This window comes from Balaenoptera borealis (assembly GCF_965194805.1).
Source record: "Balaenoptera borealis genome assembly, chromosome: 9".
Taxonomy (NCBI): domain Eukaryota; kingdom Metazoa; phylum Chordata; class Mammalia; order Artiodactyla; family Balaenopteridae; genus Balaenoptera; species Balaenoptera borealis.
The window spans coordinates 59,595,058-59,619,076 of NC_138873.1; the positions used below are offsets into that span (position 1 = coordinate 59,595,058).

A 24,019-nucleotide genomic window follows, 5' to 3' on the forward strand; every position below is an offset into this window, starting at 1 on the left:
ATCACTACAGGCACTTGTGTGTGTATGTGTGTTCTCTGACATTTTATGTAGATCTTGTCATCACCACCATAGTCAAAATACAGAATCACTCCATTACAAGGATCGCTTGCAAAAGGGCTTACTTCTTAATAGGAAAATTTAACCTATTCATATTTACTTTTTTTCTCCTTTGCAAGTTTGGAAATTCTAAAACCATGTAGAATTGACTTTCTGTTGCCCTCACACCTCCATTTAATAAAGTGAGACCTTGACTCCTTGCCTTCCCCACATTCTTGGTTCTATTGATTTGATTTCCTTTTTAAATCACTTGTCTTCTGTTTTATTCCCTAACCATCCTTTTCAACTTTACCACTACTGCATCTATAATGATTTAGACTTAACTATAAGGTCACTGGTTACTTGAATATTATGTCTTCCCTTTTTAAAAATTATTTGCTTTAGTTCATTTGTTTTTTGACTGGAATACTTTCTTGAGTAATGTTTTTAAGAAGAGTTATGGGAAGTATACTTGCATGTCCAGAAACAGTTTTCTGTTTGTTGTTTGTTTCTCTATGTGAATAAGAGTTTGAGTCAGTTCTTTTTCCTTAAGTATTTCTAAAATATTACAGTATCTTCTAGCATTTTCTTGAATTTTCATCAGCTTCAATCTCTTCTTGAATTCACTTTATATAGATATTAGGTTTCTTGCTTCTGTGTTCCAGGTTACTTATTTTTTTCATTTAGATTTTCAATATATTTTGAACACCGTGACTTTAATTTCCACGAACTTAAAAAAATTTTTTTTCTAAATTAGCTTGTACTTATTTTATGGATCCTATGCCCTATTAATTCACACTAAAGATAATAGTTATTATTTTAAAACTCTTCTATTTTTTGCATTAACTTTTGTTAGAGACCACTTGCTCTAATTACCCAAGTTATTTCTATGTCTTTAACCTGCCTAATTCTACTCATATATATAAATTCAGATCTGTAGTGACTGATTTGTTCCTGGTTGGGAATCACTCTGAAGTCATGAAGGTCTCTTTTCTGGGCAGGTGGTCCCCAAGGGCCAGGTGAGCGGCTGGGGCTCTGAGATCAGGCTTTGCCCTGTGCATAATGAATGGGCAGGACATGCCAACTAGTAGATACCTTTCAGGGTGTGCTGGTCAAAAACAGACTAATAAGCTAGGATGCCCATAAACAAGCCGATTCTGGGATACCAAATCTCCAACTTGACTGTCTTGGTCCACAGCAAAGACTGAAAACAGAAGTATACAGAACAGTTTCATTGCTGTAAAAATTCTTTTGCGTGGCCCCTTTGTAGTCATTGGAAGCAACCCTGTCTTCTCCCCTAACTCCCTGGTAACCACTGATCTGCTTTCCTTCCCTATAATTTAGCCTTTTCCAGAGAATCATGTACATGAAATTAAACAATTAGGTAGCCTTTGTGTGTCTTCTTTCAGTTAAAAAATGCATTTTAAGAGTCATCTCTGCTATTGCCTGAATCCGTGACTCATTCCTTGTTATTACTGAGTAGTATTTCATTGGATAGGTGTACCACTGTTTATCCATTTGCCTGTTGAAGGACATCTTGGATATTTCCAGACTGGAGTGATGATGAATAAATCTGCTATAAACATTTGTGTACAGGTTTTTGTTTAAATATAGGTTTTAATACACTTGGGTAAATACCTAGAAGTGGGATTGCTGGATGGTTTGGTAAGAGTATGTAAACTTTATAATAAACTGTCAGACTTTCCCAAAGTGGGTGTACCATTTTGTATTCCCACTGGAAGTGTTTGTAGCATCCAGTTTGATATCTTAAAATTTGAATGATCTGTATTTAACTGTTCCCAGATTTAAGATATTAAACACTATCTGTCGTAGGGTTTATTCTTTTGAAACTACTCTTAAGTAAAACACTTGCTAGGACACACAAAAATATGTCATAAAAGACAAATGATAAATTGCCCTTAAAAATTGAAAACTTTTCTCTTTAAAAGATATTTTCAAATAGATGAAAAGGCAAGGGCTTCCCTGGTGGCACAGTGGTTAAGAATCCACCTGCCAATGCAGGGGACACGGGTTTGAGCCCTGCTCTGGCAAGATCCCACATGCTGTGGAGCAACTAAGCCCACGAGCCACAACTACTGAGCCTGTGGGCCGCAACTACTGAAGCCCGTGAGCCTAGAGCCCATGCTCCGCAATAAGAGAAGTCACCACAATGAGAAGTCTGCACACCGCAATGAAGAGGAGCCCCTGCTCACCGCAACTAGAGAAAGCCCGCTCACAGCAACGAAGACCCAATGCAGTCAAAAATAAATAAATAAAATAAATGTATAGGAAAAAAAAAAAAGAAAAGGCAAGCACAGACTGGGAGAAACTATTTGCGAAAGATATATCTGATAAAGATTGTATCTAGAATGTATAAAGAACTTTTACAACTCAATAAATAATAAGAAAACAAAAAACCAATGAAAATGGGCAAAATAGACATTTCACTGAAGAAGATACATATGGCAAATAAGAACATGAAAAGATGCTCCACATCATTACTATTCCATTGAGAAATGCAAACTAAAACTGTAGGGTATCACCACCCAACCACTGGAATGTCTAAAGACTGACAATATTAACTGTTGATGAAGATGTGGAGCAGCTAGAACTCTCACTTATTGCTGGTGGGAATGTAAAATGTTACAGCCATTTTGGAAACATTTTGGTCCTAGAAACAACCCAAATGTCTGTCAGCAGGTGAATGAATATGTCTGTATAATAGATATGATTTAGCAAGAAAGGAACAAACTACTGTTACATGTAACAACAGGGAAAAATCTCAGTTATGCTGAGCAAAATAAATTAGACACGAAAGTACATACATATTTCACTTATATGTTAACTCTAGAATAAAGGACAATCTGATTTATAGTGACAGCAAGCAGATCAGTTTTTTCCTGGCACAGTGAGTGGATGGGTGATTGGGAGAATAGAGATATTCTATATCTCGGTCCTGGTGGTGGTTGCATTGGCATATGTCTTTGTCAAAACTCATTGAACTGTACACTTAAAATGGAGTACATGTTTTGGAATGTAAATTATACCCCAAAGTTAATTTAACAGTATTACGCCATTTTAACTAATGGCTCTTTTAGCTTGAATGGCTAGCAGTGACATACCTATGACCTTGTACTTGGATTTTTGTTAAGAAGGCTAAATAAATTCAGTATATTTTTATTAGGTAAAATGCTCTTTATTTTAATGTACAAATGTATAGTTAGTATTTGGCTAAAATAAACTCACATTTACTTTATGGTTTTAATAGCTAGAGAGAGATTGTTTTCTCTCTTTAGTGTGTCCATTAAAATTATCTGCCACCAGATATTCTTAATTTTTAATACTGTAGGTTTTAGTTAAATATACATTGTGTGTCTGCTAAAGGTTTAGGGTTATTATAGTTCTTCCCATTCAGATGGTTTATTCTTATTCATCATTAAACAATTAAGGAACATGTAAAATAGAGATAATATAGCATTAGTGACATTTGTAAGTAAGGTACTTTATAGTGTCATACCTGTGTAATTAGAAACATGTCCCTCTTTGTCACTCGTGAGATAGTATCTTGGGTAGGAAGAGGGTTTCCAGATCTATTGTATCAGAAAATCACCATTCATTTATCCTACAGTTGTGTGTGTGTGTGTGTTTTTAACATTGACTCCTTAATTCCTTTTTCTTGCTACTAAAGATTGCTTATGAAATAGTTCATAAGTTTAGATATGCTTGTTAAAGTCTAGGAAAGAAAGAGGAGAAATAAAACATTCTGTAGCACTAACCATTGTCAATTCCTAGTTTAAATTGATTCTAAACCTCCTTTGTTTTCTGACAAGTTTATTCCTAGTTTCACTGGTTAGGCACTTCCTGCTTAGTCCTCACCATTTGTTCATTAACTCAGCAGAAATTTTGAAGAGCCCACTGTGTTCCATACTTTTTGTATTTTCAAAGCTGACCTTGATTCCTGGAAGAGAAATGGATACTGTTTACCTCTTTGGTTTTCAAGATTTTTCCCTGGCCTTTAGGTTTTTCTTCCTGGTTGGTTCCCTTGCCTTCTCCTTCTGCTTTATATGCCTGGATTTTCAAAAAGCCTTGAAGCTGGATAGGAAGCTCTCTTCTCTCTGTTCATCCACATGGTTCAGTTAAGAACTCAGCCTGTTTATTCTATATTGGGGCCTTGTTGGTTAAAAAGTATAGTCATAATAAAAATGTTTCAACTGGAGGAGAATTTACTTAGAGGAAGAGAGAAATGTCAAGTAATAATATTCAACCCCCAATAGTCTCCTTCCTGACACTGTCATATTTTTTCAATATAGTACATTGTAAGTAATTAAGGGATGCTTTTGTTAAGACTTTGCTTCTCCTTAGCATATCTAATACCTGAACAATATTAACCTGTCATTTTACCCTTACTCTTATATTATTGCCTCTCTTGGCCTGTCTCTTTTCTTTTGCTTGAGGTTATCCCTTTTTTTTAAAAGAACTTCTTTTTCATCCATAGTTTTTCCAGTTCTCCATAATCACCGTATGTTAAGACTTAACAGAGATTTGGAGTGTTAAAAAAAATCATCATATTTGAGAGAATAGCTTTCTTTTACCTCTCTAATCATCTCTTTCATGAATCTTTTTTTAATTTCAATCAAAGTTTCTTTGTGGCCAAGGTCAGGTCTTTTTACGTATTCAAGGCTGCTTTTGTACTAACAGAAATTAGTACAAAAAGTTACCACTTTTTTACATTCTCTTTGAACAGTAAAATTTCAGTATATATACTATTCCTTATTGGAGGGCTTCAAGGAAGGTCATACATTTGGTTCTTACCTATTGTGTTTCCGTTTTTCTTACCCATTTCCCCCCTCTTTTTCTCTATATCAAGATATGGAACTTTTTTTGCTTCATTTTTTGGTCTACATGTGCCTTATATTGAAGGGTTTTATTTCTGTGTCTATTTTAAACTTATTTATTTTAATTCTCTTCTGCCGTCTACTCTGCCAGTCTCCAAAAAAATGAATAAATGTTTATTGAGTATATATTGGCATGTGCTAAGCCCTAAAGATATAGTTCTAATTAAGACACATTCTTAGAACTTGAGGGGTTTGTAGTCTATTAAGGTAGAAAAAATATCTCAGCATGTAAGAAATGGCACACAAACTGTAAGAGCAAGGAAAAAGCGGGCGGTGGATAAGGTCTGAACCTTAAAGATGAGTAAGAGGGTGCCAAGCAGAGGAAGAGCAAGGGAATTCCAGAGCCACGCAGCCTCAGTGGGAGACTTGAAGATGCTGAGGTGTGAAAGCACAAGTGCAGTTGAGGCCGTGGTAGAGGTTCTGGTGGGTCTACAGGAAGGGTGGGGTGTGTAGAAGTGGAAGGGACAAGGAGAAGACTGGTCCAAGGTAGGTGGGAGCTTCTCATGTATCATGTTATCAAAAAGACAGCCTTTCTTTAATGGGACCTCTATATATTTTAGAAGAATGAGGAGGGAGAAGACCCAGAGAGGAGACAGAAGTTACCAGAGGGGTGGGAGGAGATAGGAGAGCATGTGGTGGCGTAGAAGCCTACAGGGGGCAGGCCAGGGAAGGGGGCTGGTTATGTCAGCTGCTGCACCAAGTTCAAGTGTAATTCCATTCTTTTCTTGATTGATATTTTCCTCCATTCCCTCGTGTCTTGATGTCTAGACTCAACTAGAAAAGTCCTTTCCTTAAAGCAGTGTCTCTTGATTGGTTTCATCAGGATTCAGAAATGACAGCACTTAAAGTTCAGCGTTTTTTCTTGATCTGTTACCACATTACGCCTTTTATGACATTTTGGTAACATCCTGCAAGGCTGCCGAAACCCTCGTTTTCTTCTATCACTTCATTGACACATCTCTGTGGGCTATTTTACAAGTAAGTATCGTGTTATGACTTGCCTTTAGTGTAGGACTCTGCCTTTTTTGCCTGGCCTTTTTATCTTTCCCATATCTTTTGACTTTAATATAAGTTGAGAATCCTCTTTGGAGTTTTAAACTTGTTTTCCAGGTTATTCCATCACACCATGAACCTAGGCTTTCGAGTTCATCCCAACTGCCTCCTTTTGTTGATTTCGTAAAAAGCCCTTTTCCTTCCTCCTCTTTCCTCTGCCATCTTCTCTGCAGTTCCTGCCATCCTGCTTCTCTCCGCCTCATCGACTCCCCATCTCACTTCAAATCTCAGTAGTAAACATATGTTCTCCCTTGTCTATACCTCTTAATTTCTCTTTTCCACTGTTATTGCTTTCTCTGTAATTGTATTGTTTAACTTCATTAAGCATTTTATAATATGAAAGATGTGGTTGAAAATAAAGTTGCATTAAAATAAAATCATGTCGTATAAAGCAAGTTGTTTCCCAAGGTGTATGAAAGTCTCCTGATGCAGGTTAAAATGGCTGTTGTTTTGTATTCCTTGATTGTGCTAGTATAAAATTTCAGTGAGTTGTGGGGAATTTCTTACTTCGTAATCATTGTTGACAATTGATTAGATAAAATAACTTGTAAAATAAAGATCACCCTATTTCTATTTCAGACTTTTTGTTAAATAATATTTTTATGTATTGTGAGAATCTTTAAAATTAATGTAGCTTTTTTTTGTTTTGCTCAAATGTTTTATTGCCAAAATTATTTGAAAAGCACATTTAATATATTACAGACATTTCACTGTAAAAATGATCCTTGTATAATGTAGCTTTTTGAATGAACTGGAAAAGAAAGGTATATACCTCCCAAAAGGTATATCTTACAGTCACCCTCTTGGACAAATTTAGTGTACCAGACTAATATTTGTTTATTTGCACCAGGTGGGAAAAATCATTTTGTCTTTGAATTCCATTCTCCTTCCAAAGGGGAGTTATTGTATCTTTTGCATTTGGTTCACTGCCCATTGGGATATTCACTGGTTATCACAAATTGCCTCAATGCCTTGGCAAAAGTCCAGATAGTACATGGACAATTTAAACTTCTGCATTGGTCGTTGTTGCCCACATGAGTCCTGAAACTGTGGCTCTATTCCCTTTTTCAGCTTCATTTCCCAGGGAAAAGTAGAGTGAGCTATCCTTTCTTCTCCATATGTTCATCCCCACCCCCCAAACACTTTTATGTGTCATCTTAGTTGACTGGAAAGGAGTTTAGAATCAAGAAGGATGTTAATTATGGGTTTACACATTTCCCTTTTTTATTTCTATGCCGTGTTTGTTTTCAAAAACAGGTTTTAACTTCATTACATTTTTCCAAATAGTATGGCTGGAAAAAGAATAAATATATTTGCTTTTCCAGTACTTTTTTTCCAGTGCTTTTTTTTTTTTTTACACTGCTTTTCCTTCTTTTAAAATTTTTGGTCATTTTAGCTTTATCTCACAAAAAATTAACTCTAAAGATTATTGTTATCCACAGTTGGAAAAAATCAAGCATCCATTTACATTTCTCTTCTCTACTGAGAAGTTTGAACTTCTTCATATGTAAATGTGAAAATGTAAACTTCATGTGTAAATGTAAACTTCTTTATATGTTATAAAGTTATAATTCACTTTTACATATATTACTTCAGTGCAAAATTTTACTTAACTTTAACAACAGCTTAAACATGATATTGCCCACACGACAGTCTTGCTGTTTTTGATATTATCCCATAATCTATGATGGTAAAAGCTAGCTGGGAAACAGTTGAAAAGTTCGTGGCTCGGTAGGTCAAATAGAATTTGTCTTTCACAATTTGTCTCAACCTTTTTGCCAAGAATGATTGTGAATATTCCCATGAATGATATCTTATTTTGCAGATGTTTCTTTGGTTTTATAAAACTATTACTTTCTGATAAATGCAGTTTTATAAAGAAAGTAAAAGGAGCTCAGTTGCAGCAATTTATAGACTGTGGAGGGAGAGGTGATGTCCATAGATTATACAGTCAGACCCATCCATCCACCTTGGCAGATGGGTTTCTGTCCTTCCCTTAAAGATTTCCAGGAATAAAACATCCACAGTCTTCCAAATTAGCTGAGCTGTCAATTGAGTTGGATACTTGTACATTATTCTTTATTTCATAAATTTCATTTTTGCAGTTTAAATTTGCTTCATTAATTCTCTTTTAAGAAAGAGATGGGCCAAGTCACTTCTTCAGAAAATTATACTTCTTAATTTACCTGGGGGCCTATTTTGAAATAAAGTGTATGTGGTAAAAGAAAGAGCTACTTCATTTCAGGTTTTGGTGTTAAAGGTTTGATATTTGTGCATTGGTAAATTTTTTTATTTGACAGATTTATACTTGTGGTAGGTGAAATGTCTGAATAAAGAGGTGATATTCTAGATGATTATTTTCCCCACATTTATAACCTGTCCTATACTTCAGCCCTTGGTGTTGTATGTCCTGAGGTGAATCTGATTTGTCAACTCATGATATGTCAGCATTAGAGCATGTGCTGCAGAAACTCCTTATTTATTTTAATACATGCTTTGTTAGTCTTTTCAGAAAAACTCTCGTTCAGAGTGTTCTATTATTTCTTGTTTTTAGGGTGCAAGTTCTTCCATTTAGTGCGTCTGCCTACTGACTGTACGTCCCTGTGATTCATTTTCTTTTACGGTCTGTAAGTTTGTACTGTGATGCATCTTTAGTAAGGGTTTAGTCAGTCTCGTGTTGTGGAAGCATCCCTGCAAAGAGGTTCCCATCTGCCCCTACCAGTTCAGGACCACTCTTTCTTTTTAGATCTTTTGGCTTAGGGATGGTGTAGGGATTCTCAGCCATGAAGACAGTGTGAATTTAGGCCCACACTCTGCGTGGTACACGCCTAACAGGGTTCTGATTTCCCTCCGGTGACTTTCCGCCAATGCCTAGGTTGATGTCAAGTGTCCTTTGGCTTCCTGGCCGGTGAGCTAAGTTTTCGTGTTCCTGGTTTTACAGATAGGGTGATTTTTCCTGAATTTGGCTTTATGAAGTTTCTTCCAGATGTGACCTGTGGCTTGAAATAACCTCTCTGCATGCGTGTTAGAAAGTCCCCTTATTACAACCACTAAGACCCATAATTGGTTCCCTGACTCATATTACCTTCAGTTCCTGCTCTCCGCGCTTTGACTTTCCTCTTTGTTTCTCACAACTGTGGGTTTTCCTCACTTGTTTCTAACTCAGCTCTTTATTTACTGTTTTGCTGGTTGTATTTTGTCAGGCATTTCAGTGTGTTTGGATCTGGCTGGGATTGAGAGGAAGAGGATGCTTTATCTAATTTTAAATTATTTTAGATTTGTATAATTTTTTTGTTTGCTCATCATCTTTCTGTCTACATGTGACATATTTTGTGCCTACTATGTACTGAGTACTTTGATAAATGAAATCTTTGGCTAGATTCCTTCCTTCAAGAAACTTGGTCCTAATGTGGGCCCTTGTGGAACAAGGGTATATACCTGATACAAAGGTGGTATCAGATAATAAGCCGACTTATGGAATAAAGTGGTTGGAAAAGGAATGTAGAGGTAGAGTTAAAGTAAAATATGAAGGGTGTTTAGAAAGTGAAAGAGTTTACTGCATTAGACAAAAAGAAATGGGTCTAGCTTGAGGAGAGCCTTGAAATGTCAAACCAAGGGATTTAGACTATATCTTGTACGTAAGAACAAAAAGCTGTTAGAGGTTTTGGGTTGGAGAGACGTTTAATGTTTTATAATCTTAGTGTTAACGTTTTGCTCTACTAAAGAAAAGTTGTTTTATTTTCCTTCTTTTACTTAGGAGAAGTTAAACTCAAGACTTTACAGGTAGAAAAATGAGGATGCTTGATTTCCCTGTTTGTGTAGACAAGAGGTTACTAGTCAGTGCAGACAGGGGCCAGGCCTGTGTTGTAAACTAGTAGAGCTGGCTGGTAACAGGAGCGGCCACCAGGCCTCTTCTCACAGGGTTTTCTTGATTGTTAAAGGTTGCAAACTCCTCCAAATTTTAAAAATCACTCTTTGGTCCTAATATATCTGCTGGCATGGTTTGACCCATAAGCCATGGGTTTGCAACCTCTATATAAAAAGGGTTCATTAATAATATGTTTATTACATTCTGTCATAAAATTTTAAAAATATATTAATTATTCAGAATTGTCCACATGATTCAGAAAAATGTGATGTGTTCAATTTGAACGTTCTGTATCTAATAAGTAGCTATTTATCTATGATAATAATCTTGTTGGGATATTTGACTTCCGAAGTCAGAAATAAAAATATTTTCTAAAACTCTTGTCTTACAGGTAAAAGAATGTCATATTTCAACATTTGTACCTGAAATCAGAGTGAATTGTCAGGCCACATGGATGAGTGCCAACCTCTGCATTTCTGGTGTGTATCCTGTGACCATTCTATCTGGGGTGAGTGATTTCTAAGAGTAGCTGGCAACAAACCAGATGCCAGCCAGCCATGGACTACCCTCACAAATAATGCTAGGGGTTATAAATTAAACACTGTCTGGTGATGTGTGATGTGTAAGGCAGTTAATATAGTTGGTCTGGATTAACTCTCAGCTCCAGAAAACTATATTCCCATAATGTGAAATCTGTACTTAGCATGTTCAGAAGTGAGTCATAATTAACAATAGGGAATCATTTGTTAAAATGTGAAGTTATAAAATGCCTAAGATCCTTTTGGATTTACAGCAGTATTTTAGTGGTTCCCTGTATATTTTAAATAATTTTAATTTTAAAAGTTCAAGGACTTAGTATTTCTTGAAGGATAGTTATAATTTTGCATAACATAGGTTTTTTTGGGTCATACATCTGCCATTGCCTTATAATATCAGTTTTGATTCCCATATAGCATAAAATTGTGTACATTTTCAATGTTCAGTTTTCTTAAAAGTACATTAGATAAATTATACCAGAGAGTCTCATTTACGTGAATGTTGTTGTTTTCAGTTTCATTCTGGGAAGTTACATTGGGTAAAAAGCCTGTTTATTACCTTATCCATGCATTTTTCTGTTTATTTAAATTATTTTACTTCAACAAGCCATTCATTTTTTTAGAACATCCTTCAGAGAGTTCACGCATCTTACCGAGGACACCTGACCTTTTGAAGCTTCATAATTCACACCTAGATGCCACCAGTCTTTCCCATGTTAACAGTTCTGACTATGTTTTATTATATGTGCCTTCGGCGCCGAGCCAGGACAGCTACAAGAGGAGAAATGATGAACAGCCATAGAACTATAGAAGCAAACAGCCGGACTTCCCCTCTCAATGCAGAGCTGGTCCAGTATGCCAAAGAAGTAGTGGATTTCAGCTCCCATTATGGGAGTGAGAATAGCATGTCCTATACCATGTGGAACTTAGCAGGTGTACCAAACGTATTCCCGAGTTCTGGTGACTTCACTCAGACAGCTGTGTTTCGAACGTATGGTACATGGTGGGATCAGTGTCCCAGTGCTCCTGTGCCATTTAAGAGGACGCCGCCTAATTTCCAGAGCCAAGACTATGTGGAACTTGCTTTTGAACAACAGGTGTATCCTACAGCCGTGCACGTTCTGGAAACCTATCATCCTGGAGCAGTCATTAGAATTCTAGCTTGTTCTGCAAATCCCTATTCCCCAAGTCCACCAGCTGAAGTCAGGTAAGACTCATTTTTTTAATGACCATGTTCTATGGCTGAAAGGTTGTGGTGGTTTTAATACTGGAGGTCTTTTTTCACTGGAAGCATTCTCTTAAGTCATTTAAACAAATTCGATTTTTAAAATGTTCCTTAGTTTTCTGATAGGGAAAGAAAGGTTAGACATATGCAATGTAATGCATTCTTTATACCTATAAAACCTCACACCATAATAATCATGGATTGTGAGATTTGTGTGTGAATTTACTATAAATGAAAAGCACGATTTGAACTAATTGGGACATGGGCCAATCTGAGAAGTTAGTTGGAAATATGATTTCTAACATATTTTCAGACAGGCATCATATTGCTGCTTTTAAATACTTGGAGTAACTCAAAGTCGACCTACAGAGTGACACTTTAGAGGAAGTCCTTAGGGGATTAGCTTTAATCTTAGGTGGATGTTTTTGTAACAAGTATATTCATTTAAAAATAAATGCTGGGGACTTACCTGGTGGCACAGTGGTTAAGAATCTGCCTGCCAATGCCGGGGACACGGGTTCAAGCCCTGGTCCAGGAATATCTCACATGCCACGGAGCAACTAAGCCTGTGCGCCACAACTACTGAGCCTGCGCTCTGGAGCCCACGAGCCACACCTATTGAAGCCCACATGCTACAGTTACTGAGCCTGTGTGCCGAGAGCCTGTGCTCCGCAACAAGAGAAGCCACTGCAATGAGAAGCCCGCGCACCGCAAGGAAGAGTAGCCCCTGCTCGCCGCAACTAGAGAAAACCCACGCGCAGCAATGAAGACCCAATGCAGCCAAAAATAAATAAATTAATTAATTAAAATAAATAAATGTTGCCTTAAGTGTTCATGCATTCTCCCTAAAGGCGCTCGCTCTCTCTCTCTCTCATTTCTGTAGTTCAGCCTCCTGATTTTTTAAAATATAATTATTTGACTAGGTAATATATTCACATGGTTCAATAATCTAAAAATTACATAATGCAGTCTTGCATGTACCCTGTTCTCCATGTGCCTCGGACCCACCCCTCCCTCAAAGAAACCACTTTTATCCACTTCCTTTGCATTGTTCCAGAGTTTCTTTATGCAGATACAAGCAAATACAAATGTATTTATTTTACTTTTCTTTATACACAAAAATAAGCACACTATTTGCATTGTTCTGTACCTTATTTGTTTCACTTACTGGTGTATATTGTATCTTTTCATGTAAGTGCAAAGAGAGCTTCATTATTCTTTTCTACAGTTGCAAGTAATGCAGTGTATGTGTACCCCAACTTATTAACAACTCCCCTATTGATGGGTTCTTAGTTGTTTCGATACTTTTGCTATTATTAATATTAATGCAGTGAATAACCTTGCCATGAGTCACTTCGCATGTGTGCAAGTATATCTGTGGGATAAGTTGCCAGAAAGATTGCTGGGCCAAGGGTCTATGTATTTGTAATTTTAATACGTAGTGCCAAATTTCCCTCCAAAGAGGCTCTCCTATTTCTATTCCCACCAGCAACGTATGTGCATGCATGTTTTCCCGAAGCCTCACCTACAGAGTGTTTTAATAAATTTTAGCATTTTTGTCAATTTGTTAGGTGAAAAATGTTAGGGGAAAAATGTTATCTCATGTTAACTTTCATTTGAAATGCTTTTATCATCTCTGAGGTTGAATATCTTCTCATGTTTAAGAGCCGTTTCTATTTCCTTCTCCTTGAACTGTCTGTCATGTTATTTGTCCATTTTTCGATTACTTATTGATCTTATCAGTTTTTAACCTTTATATTGCTTGATTCATTCATTAAGTACTTGAGTGTCTACCATGTGCTAAAGCATTGTTCTGGGTATTGAGCATACATTAGTGAACAATGAACAAAATAGACAAAAATCTCTGCCCTTCTGAGCTTATTCTAGCCCAAGGGCAGTCTGCGACACCTGTTAAACTGTAGGAGCCCAGCTGCCTGTGGAGGAGTGAGGGTGCAGATCACGTTGCATCTAACACACTGCTTCCTTGAAGTCCCTGTCCCCTCAACTCCCAGGGAGCACCTCCCAGTCTACCAGGAAGCAAATGCAGAGTACAGCTCAACTCAAGCTGGAGACTGCTGGTATCTTCTTTATCTGTTCTTATCAGAACGATTTTGATAATTCATTGTGAACAGTATTATTAATGGGTCAGTTTTTTTTTAAAAACAGGAAACCAGCATCCTTTAATATACAGGCTTTTTTTCCTGAGGAGAAAAAAAAGTACTTTGAGTAGGATCCTTTCTTATGGGAGAATTGTTTCATTGGACTCTGTCATTGTTTGCCTCTTTCCTACAAAGCTATCTAGTTTTTTTCTAAAAAGATGAACCAGTATGGGGATAAGATCCATGCAACGTGTAATGTCTTTCCTCTGATCTAAAACTTAATGTCTGCAGAACTGATTTTGGGTATGAATCTTGCTCTTGGGTTCCTAGCTGAGAGCTGTAGTGCGTGATTGTGATTAAAGTGACAGCTTTATTTATAGATGTAGCTCTACTTTGCCTAACTGATTTTTAGCCTTATTCCACAGAAAATAAGAGAATAAGAGAAAAAGAAGCTAACCAATATATATTATTGCAGAATAAAAGAGGGCCTTTTAAATTGTACTGATTATGAAATCAGTTTCAGTGTTTAAAAAACTTGTTAGAAAATACCAAAAAAGAAAATATATATATATATTAAAAAAAAAACCCAGTTCTTCTGCCCAGATTCAGTAACTGTTAACGTTTTGGTGAATTTCTTTAGACAATCAGAAACACTGATTGAACACCTTCTCTGCCCACTCACTGCCAGGAACAAAACAGAGCCAGACAGAGGTGGGTCTTGTTCTTTGAGTTTTACAGGCCAGCCTGGAAGAGGGCCGTGAGATTGCAGGGTGCATGTGCTGGCAGAGGGGAACACCTAACCTGTGGGGCTCCGAGGAGTCCTCCCAGAGGAAGTGACTTAACTGGGACCTGAGGGTTGAGTGAAGCTTTAGTTTGAGTATGAAAGGTGGAGAGAGAATACCACATGCAAAGGTGAAACCATGAGGTGAGATCTTGGTGTTCTAAGAAGTGAGGAAAGCCCCAGAGTGGAGAGAACAAGCTGTTGAAGGGCCACAAGCTTTGGGATTTCATAGAGCTCTTGGATCCAGTTTCCCAGAAGCAGACCTTGAGAGGACTATGCCTCTACCAAAGATTTGTTAAGAAAGTGCTCCTGGAGAAACTGGTAAGGAGTGGGGAAGATAAGGGAGTGGGGAAAGCACTGTAGGGAAGGGAAGAAGTCAGGCCAGGATGCAAAGCCCTGTGACATCCCAGTCAGCCTGGAGGCACAGTGGCCCGGGAGCTGGGCTCTGATGCTCCTGCCTGTCTGTCTTGGGCTGTGGGCTGGGGGAGTGGGAAGGGGGGATGGAAGTCTTCCAGGCACGTGCCACTCTCAGGATGAAGCGGCTCTGGGAACCTATGTAGATCTCTGTAGAAGGCTACAGGTGGGAGCCCTTAGGAGCAAGCCCGCACATCTGGGACATGGGCACCAGACCTACCAGGAGATCTAAGCAGAGCACAGGTAGAGAAAGTCAACTCCAATAAACTGGTAAACATAATGGTATTGATAATAAAAGTTAGAGAACTGATTTAGGGTTGTCAGGTTATTTACTTTGCTACCAACATCATTCTTCATCACTATCATTTCATAAAAGAAACCCCAGTTTATACTGAGAAATTAGCATGCTCAGAATCTCGAATAAAGAGCGGTTGGCAACTTACGTGTATATGTGTGCATATCTTTATATATACCAATGTATTCTTTATTTTTCACATTTAATCATGGAAAGCTCTATCACACACTGTGGTTTAGGAACCACTGGACTGTACTGCCTATTACTTTAATTAATTGCATACGGTTTTATTTCTCCCTTAGGAGTTAGCAAATAAGGGAGTGTGTTGGAGTAGCTCAGGAATTTATGGGAAATGAACTTGTCCCAGAACATTTAAAATTTAAAAGCAATCTTTCTCCATTTTGTCTGATTGCATTTCTTTGTTCAGTGAGTGAGGTAGGAAAGTTACAGGTAGTTCTGTAAGATCTCAAAAGTCTTCTGACTTCAGGCCTAGTGCTCTACTAAGAGAAAAGAAAAAAGGTAGTATAGAGTGTCCTGGTTCTGAGTATAAGATCTTAATAGATGCTTGTGTAAGAGTCAGAAAAAAGCCTAGTGCAGGGTTACACATTGGAAGAGACACAGAAAAAAGAGGAGGAAGAGAATGACAAATTGAGGTCATATTAAGGAAGCCTACTGGAATGAAGCTATTTGGGGATAAAATTTAGTGGTGTGGATTTTTTTTTTTTTGAGTGTTGAAAGCATTTTCACTACATAATATTGAAGTTAAGAAAGCAGGGAGAAAGAAAGTGGCCGTCACAGAAGTTGCCAAAGGAAGTTGCTTAAGCAATGATTTCGCGAATTGGTCATAGTCTGGTCCCCTTGACTTTGTGAGTCAAGAAGCATGACTTTGTCATTTAAGTCAGAAATGATCAGACCCTTTATAGGTTAGTTCTTTTTAAAGCAGATGCCACTTTGTTAGTTACAATCAGGGACAGGCTGGGAAGCAGGGAGTGAGTAGGTATACCTATGAGAGTACTTTAATTTTATTCTAGTTTGTTTTCCTATTCTATCCCTTCACTTTCAGCAGGTAAAATGGAACAGTGTTGGCAAGAGAACTTTCTTCTTGCTGGTTACTAGATGTGCTTACTAACCAGGAGGAATTTTGTTTATAGGGAAGCTCTCTGCATCCATGTGCCTGGCTTCCAACCTGAATATGTTAGAAAACTTGCTTTCTCCGGTTTCCGTTGATGAACGTGTCTCTTCCTCTCTTGTCTACCTGCTGCTTCCTGGGAGCCCTAGAGAGACGTTCTCAGTGAGTAACAACAGGTCAACAGTTACAGAGACAGAGTGCTTTGTGTCCAAGCACGGGACATATAGTAGGCATTCAGAGCAATCAACAGAAGGAGAAATAAGTGGGCTGGTAAAGAGAATGCTGGTTACCAACCCAGAATTAAGGACTCCAAGTGCAGACAAAGCGCAGCCTGATAGGGATTCCATGCTGAATTTTGCACATGATACTGTAGATTTAAAATACTTACAAAGGACATTAGTGTTTGTCAGATTTGTCCAGTAGATGAATACAGTGTGTGGGCATATATAGTCAGCACATAAATGTGCAGACTACAAAGGCCATGACTTAAAGCAGTTTAATCTCATCAACACTGTTCTGGGTCTAGAGGATTAAGAGTCAGGGCTATCTCATGGAAAATTGTGTGTGTATGTGTACACACATGCATGCACATGTGCATTTGCTTGTATTTGCTTATTTTCACTGACTAGTTTTTTAAATTCTGGCATTAATTTTCTAAAATAAAAAGATTGGCATAGGAAATATAGCCATTATTTTATAATAAATTTAAGTGGAATATAATCTGTAAAAATATTGAATCACTGTGTTGCATACCTGAAACTATTATAATATTGTAAATCAACCATACTATAATTTAAAAAAAAGATATTGGCATATTCTCTTGTTGGGTAATGTAGATATCTTTCTCTTTCTAACTTTAAAATAATATATTCTAGTTCTATTAGAATTTTAAACAAAATCACCTTAATACAGATGATACCCCCAAATCAATTTGTATTGGTCTCAGAGTTAATGTTAATTTAATTCAACTGGCCACCGACCTATAAAATAATTTTTCCATCTTTTTACCACTTTTCTTTATTACTTCTTAGGTTATCAAGAAAAATCAAAATAAAATATAAGTAAACTAATGATACTTGAATTTTTTTATGTTTAGACATTTAAAAATATTTCTAATAACTGATAAGGTTTGATATTTTTCAACTTTAAGAATGCTATCATATTTAAACTTATGATATATGTATAACTAAATATATAATGTTTATGCTATATAAAGTCAGAAGCAAAAATGATGCTAACATAGCATTAAACTTTTAAACATGCTAGAAATGTTAAGGAAGTCATTTTAAAGCATCATCTTAACCTTGTCCATTCTGCAAGGTAGAGAGAGAGAGAGAGGACTTTAATAGATTAATACATTATTACAATAGAATATTTGTGCTCTAATCAGTGCTTGTTTTTAAGTTTGTTTTATTTATAATTTTATAATGTAATTTGCATTGTAATACAAGTCAGGCTATACATAAAGAACATGTTTTGTCTGTATCTTTATTTATTGCAAAGAACCTGGCAGAGGTGATTTCTATATTACATTTTCAGTGTTTCTGTTAAGGCTCATAAAAACTTCTCATTGAAGCTAAACAATAAAATAGGCTGGTTTAGTCCACATGTGTTGTGAACCAGTACAGGCAGTTATTTCACAGGGTCCTGAGTGGTCCTTGTTTCTTGGACATGAGACATTCCTCCAACATCATCTCGTGTCATTTTCCAGCAGCAACAAAAGGATGAGTAAAACCAAAATTTGAATTTTCTCATACCTTCCACCATTTACCCCAGGATTCTTGGAAATGTACTGTCCAAAATTAGGAATGCGTTTTCCCACGAACATGGTTTTAAATGTTTCATACTTCTATTCCTGTATAGCTAGCTCTGTTTAACTGTGTGGATTTTCAGTAGAGTGTTCAAATCAATTCCATTGTTGGAAACCCTAAAGGTTTTTGCATTTAGGCTTTGGGGGCACTTCTTAGGTCTAGGCTGGCATTCCAAATTTGCTTTTCTGCCTTGTCACAGAAAGTGAGAAGATGCCCAGCTAGCTTTCCTTTCCTCCTTAAATCTGCCACAACCTGCTCTGTTCCTTAGAACTCTTCCCCTGCCTCCCAAGATTGGATATAGAGAGGGACCAGTCTCTCCATTCCTACTTTCAGGTTGTCTCTGAATACAAATACTCACAGGTTCTTTATATGTTTGATGGGTTTTATTCCTAGTTTTCAGGAGAGAAGTAGCAAATCTAACAAATAATGGGGTGATTATAGGGTTCTGTTAACTGCAAAAGTCCTACTGTTACGGTTAGTGATATGTTTACTGGAATCCCATTGAGTTTCTGCCTTATGCTTTTATTCCTAAAGGTAGAAATTACCAAACTTCCCTTCTCCCAAGAGTGGTGCTATATGCCTTTCTTGCCCCCATCTTGGCCTAAAGACCATTATGGTACTTGTATGTCGATGACTGCTATAGTCTCAGCTCAGATTTCTCCCCTGAGTTTCATACTCTTTTGTCTATTTCAGTTCCCTAAATGCCTTGCTGTAATCAGTTTTTACCTGGATCTCAATAGGCCATTGGCTTATCAAGAAAAAGAGGGAGAGGACTCAAATCAATAAAATTAGAAATGAAAACGAAGAAGTTACAACGGACACTGCAGAAATACAAAGCATCATAAGAGACTACTACAAGCAACTCTATGCCAATCAAATGGACAACCTGGAAGAAATGGACAAATTCTTAGGTAAAACCTTCCAAGACTGAACTAGGAAGAAATAGAAAATATGAACAGACCAATTACAAGTAATGAAATTGAAACTGTGATTAAAAATATTACAACAAACAAAAGATCAGGACCAAATGGCTTCACAGGTGAATTCTATCAAACATTTAGAGAAGAGCTAACACCCATCCTTCTCAAACTCTTCCAAAATATAGCAGAGGGAGGAACATTCCCAAACTCATTCTACGAGGCCACCATCACCCTGATACCAAAACCAGACAAAGATACTACAAAAAAAGAAAATTACAGACCAATATCACTGATGAATATAGATGCAAAAATTCTCAACAAAATACTAGCAAACAAAATCCAACAATACATTAAAAGGATCATGCACCATGATCAAGTGGGGTTTATCCGAGGAATGCAAGGATTCTTCAATATATGCAAATCAGTCAGTGTGATACACAATATTAACAAATTGAAGTATAAAAAACATATGATCATCTCAATAGATGCAGAAAAAGCTTTTGACAAAATTCAATACCCATTTATGATAAAAACTCTCCAGAAAATGGGCACAGAGGGAACCTACCTCAACATAATAAAGGCCATATACGACAAACCCACAGCAAACATCATTCTCAATGGTGAAAAACTGAAAGCATTTCCTCTAAGATCAGGAACAAGACAAGGATGTCCACTCTCGCCACTGTGATTCAACATAGTTTGGGAAGTCCTAGCCACGGCAGTCAGAGAAGAAAAAGAAAGAATAGGAATACAAATTGGAAAACAAGAAGTAAAACTGTCACTGTTTGCAGATGACATGATACTATACACAGATAATCCTAAAGATGCCACCAGAAAACTACTAGAGCTAATCAATGAATTTGGTAAAGTAGCAGGATACAAAATTAATGCACAGAAATCTCTTGCATTCCTATACACCAACAATGAAAGATCAGAAAGAGAAATTAAGGAAACAATCCCATTCACCATTGCAATGAAAAGAATAAAATACCTAGGAATAAACCTACCTAAGGAGGTAGAAGACCTGTACTCAGAAAACTATAAGACACTGATGAAAGAAATCAAAGATGACACAAACAGATGGAGAGATATACCTTGTTCTTGGATTGGAAGAATCAGTATTGTGAAAATGACTATACTACCCAAAGCAATCTACAGATTGAGTGCGATCCCTACCAAATTACCAATGGCATTTTTTTACAGAACTAGAACAAAAAATCTTAAAATTTGTATGGAGACACAAAAGACAATGAATAGCCAAAGCAATCTTGAGGGAAAAAAACGGAGCTGGAGGAATCAGACTCCCTGACTTCAGCTACAGTAATCAAGACAATATGGTACTGGCACAAAAACAGAAATATAGATCAATGGAACAGGATAGAAAACCCAGAGATAAACCCACACAGCTATGGTCAACTAATCTATGACAAAGGAGGCAAGGATATACAATGGATAAAAGACAGCCTTTTCAGTAAGTGGTGCTGGGAAAACTGGACAGCTACACGTAAAAGAATGAAATTAGAACGCTCCCTAACACCATACACAAAAATAAACTCCAAATGGATTAAAGACCTAAATGTAAGGCCAGACACTATAAAACTCTTAGAGGAAAACATAGGAAGAACACTCTTTGACATGAATCACAGCAAGATCTTTTTTGATCCACCTCCTAGAGTAATGGAAATAAAAACAAAAATAAACAAATGGGACCTAATGAAACTTAAAAGCTTTTGCAAAGCAAAGGAAACTACAAACAAGACGAAAAGACAACCCTCAGAATGGGAGAAAATATTTGCAAACGAATCAACAGACAAAGGATTAATCTCCAAAATATATAAACAGCTCACGCAGCTCAATATTAAAAAAACAAACAACCCAATCCAAAAATGGGCAGAAGACCTAAATAGACATTTCTCCAAAGAAGACATACAGATGGCCAAGAAGCATATGAAAAGCTACTCAACATCATTAATTATTAGAGAAATGCAAATCAAAACTACCATGAGGTATCACCTCACACCAGTTAGTATGGGCATCATCAGAAAATCTCCAAACAACAAATGCTGGAGAGGGTGTGGAGAAAAGGGAACCCTCTTGCACTGTTGGTGGGAATGTAAATTGATACAGCCACTGTGGAGAACAGTATGGCGGTTCCTTAAAAAACTAAAAACAGAATTACCATATGACCCAGCAATCCCACTACTGGGCATATACCCAGAGAAAACCATAATTCAAAAAGACCCATACACCCCAATGTTCATTGCAGCACTGTTTACAATAGCCAGGTCCTGGAAGCAACCTAAATGCCCATCGACAGATGAACAGATAAAGAAGATGTGGTGCATATATACAGCGGAATATTACTCAGCCATAAAAAGGAATGAAATTCGGTCATTTGTAGAGACGTGGATGGACCTAGAGACTGTCCTACAGAGTGAAGTTAGAAAGAGCAAAACAAGTGTATATTAACGCATATATGTGGAATCTAGAAAAATGGTACAGATGAACCGGTTTGCAAGGCAGAAATAGAGACACAGATGTAGAGAACAAACATATGGACACCAAGGGGGGAAAGCGGGGGGTGGGGTGGTGGTGGTGGGATGAACTGGGAGATTGGGATTGACATATATACACTCATATGTATAAAGTAGATAACTAATAAGAACCTGCTGTATAAAAAAAAATAAAATTCATAAACAGTAAATAGGCCATTGGGGCAAGGAAATGAACTGACAATATATTGGAGGGGAAAAAAATTGATATGATTAATAAGCATATGAAAACATTTTAAGTGTTAGTAGTCAGTGAATTATAAATTATGTCACAGAGACCTGGGTCACTGTGAAATTAGAGCTTATTTTTAAAAATAAAGAGTGCTTTCAGTGGTCATTCTTATATACTGTTGGCATAAGCTTCTTTGAAAGCAGTTTGTAGTATGTATTGGGAGACTTAAAAATGTTCTAAATCTTTGACATAAAATCTTTATGTAAAAGTTCTGCTAGCTAAAGTAAATAAGTAGAAATAGAAATATTTATTGAAGTATTTTTGTTTGTGTTTTTAATTTTCTCTGATATATTAGAAAACAATATTAGAGAAATGGTTATTTATGCCATATATTTGAGAATATTATATATCTAATGATGCTATGTTATGAAGAATCTTTAAATAATTTTGGAAAATAATTTTTTAAGAAGACCTATAGAAAGACATGGAATATGAGTTAGGCCTTGAAGAAAAGATGGGCAGATAATTGTAGGTTAGGCATTTCATTGGGAGAGGAAGACAACATGAGCAAACACCTTCGTGTGGAAATAAGTTTATTATCTGGAAAGTAATGATTAACCTGGCTGAAAAGTAGAAGTTCATTTTGAAGGAATAGGAGAAAATGTTATTCACCTGTTATGTGTTAGCCACTTGCTAGGTACTGAGGATACAAGGATGACTAAAAGATGACAATAATGGAAATTTAGGAGAAGGGCATATATGAGACAATTTCATGAAAACTCTGATAAAATTTAATGACTGGATAAAAGAAAATCAAAGAAAATGATAGTTTTGGGACTTTCCTGGTGGTCCAGTGGTTAAGACTCCGCACGCTTCCAACGCAGGGGACGCGGGTTTGATCCCTGGTGGGGGGATCTAAGATTCCACATGCCGTGTACTGTGGCCAAAGAAAAATATAATGAAAGTTTTGAATTTGTATGGCACCAGTAACAGAAACAGAAAAGGGGACCTTCGTGAGGCAAGGTGAGAAGTTTAGTTTCCACAGTTGGTTTAGGGCATGCACACAGGAGTGCTTTCTACTGTGTGCTTTAATACTTCGTGTTTACTTTATCTGTAAAACTGAATGTTGTTCATGTACCTCTGACTACCTATTCCAGTTTTTAACTTACCAAAGTGAAATCTGCCAAAAAGGACTTTCTAGGGAGTTGTAAAAATAATTTAAGTAGTAAAAATATTTTAAGTAATAAGGTCTATGGCATTTAGGTTTTAAATTTTTTTCATGTCCTGGAAACAATTCTTGGTTTGATCCTATCCACCTTGTCTAATGCTTTTGCTTCACACTGTAATGTATTGGGCTGGGCCCCTAACATTAAGGTAACAATAAATCTCATTCCAAACTGTATTATAGGGAAGTTTCTTTCTTTGGCAGATGGGAGATTCTTTGGTCAGAGAAACCTACGAAGGTGAATGCTTCCCAGGCTCGCCAGTTTAAACCTTGTATTAAGCAGATAAATTTTCCCACAAATCTTATACGGCTGGAAGTAAATAGTTCTCTTCTGGATTATTACACTGAATTAGATGCAGTTGTATTACATGGTACAAAGGACAAGCCAGTGCTTTCTCTCAAGACTTCACTTATTGACATGAATGATCTAGAAGATGACTATGAAGAAAAGAATGGATGTGGAATGGACAATCTGAACAAAAAGTTTAGCAGTATTGCCCTCAGGGAAGGGACAAGTAATGGATATTTTGATAAACTACCTTATGAGGTAAGCCAAAGATATTCAGTAGCAATATTGGACATACTATCATTTTAAAATGTTTAGATGTTAATGTTTATTTTGCTAGATGTCAGAGAAATCGGAGCATTAGCAAGGTATACATAATCTGATGTATTGTGTATTTTGATTTTGGAAAGACTAGACAAAATTGTGTTCAGTAACTTCACCACCTTTGTTTTGGATTGACTTTAGTGATTCTGAATAAACTAGTAAATATATGTTATTTTATCACTGATTAACAATAACCAAAATACATAAAGCAATGATAAATTACACTCCACTTTAATTCATAATTACACAGTGTTAATATGGGCAATATGTGCTTAACTTGATACCGGTTATGTTAAAGATGATTTGCTATGAAAAATAAGAGTATTAATAAGACTGTGAGAGAAATGCTTATTCTGTTTAATAGTGCGCAGTTTCTCCAAGTGTCATATAATCTTCTA

General features: G+C 36.7%; 1 protein-coding gene and 1 long non-coding RNA gene across 3 annotated transcripts in view; one reads left to right on the forward strand and one right to left on the reverse strand.

Moving 5' to 3' along the window:
- The window catches only part of LOC309634829, a 346,981-nt gene that overhangs the window by 225,865 nt on the left and 97,097 nt on the right, over positions 1 to 24,019 (reverse strand). The gene's annotated exons all lie outside the window — the stretch shown is intronic.
- Positions 1 to 24,019, forward strand: part of FBXL4 (F-box and leucine rich repeat protein 4) — a 70,410-nt gene that overhangs the window by 5,199 nt on the left and 41,192 nt on the right. Inside the window, exons 2-4 of one of the 2 annotated variants that reach the window (XM_082405235.1) lie at positions 10,244 to 10,360; positions 11,012 to 11,595; positions 23,216 to 23,558. In XM_082405235.1, coding sequence (XP_082261361.1) covers positions 11,084 to 11,595; positions 23,216 to 23,558 — 855 coding nt within the window. In that variant the 5' untranslated portion in view covers positions 10,244 to 10,360; positions 11,012 to 11,083. The remainder of the gene's footprint in view (positions 1 to 10,243; positions 10,361 to 11,011; positions 11,596 to 23,215; positions 23,559 to 24,019) is intronic. The other variant, XM_082405236.1, reaches the window with a different exon arrangement.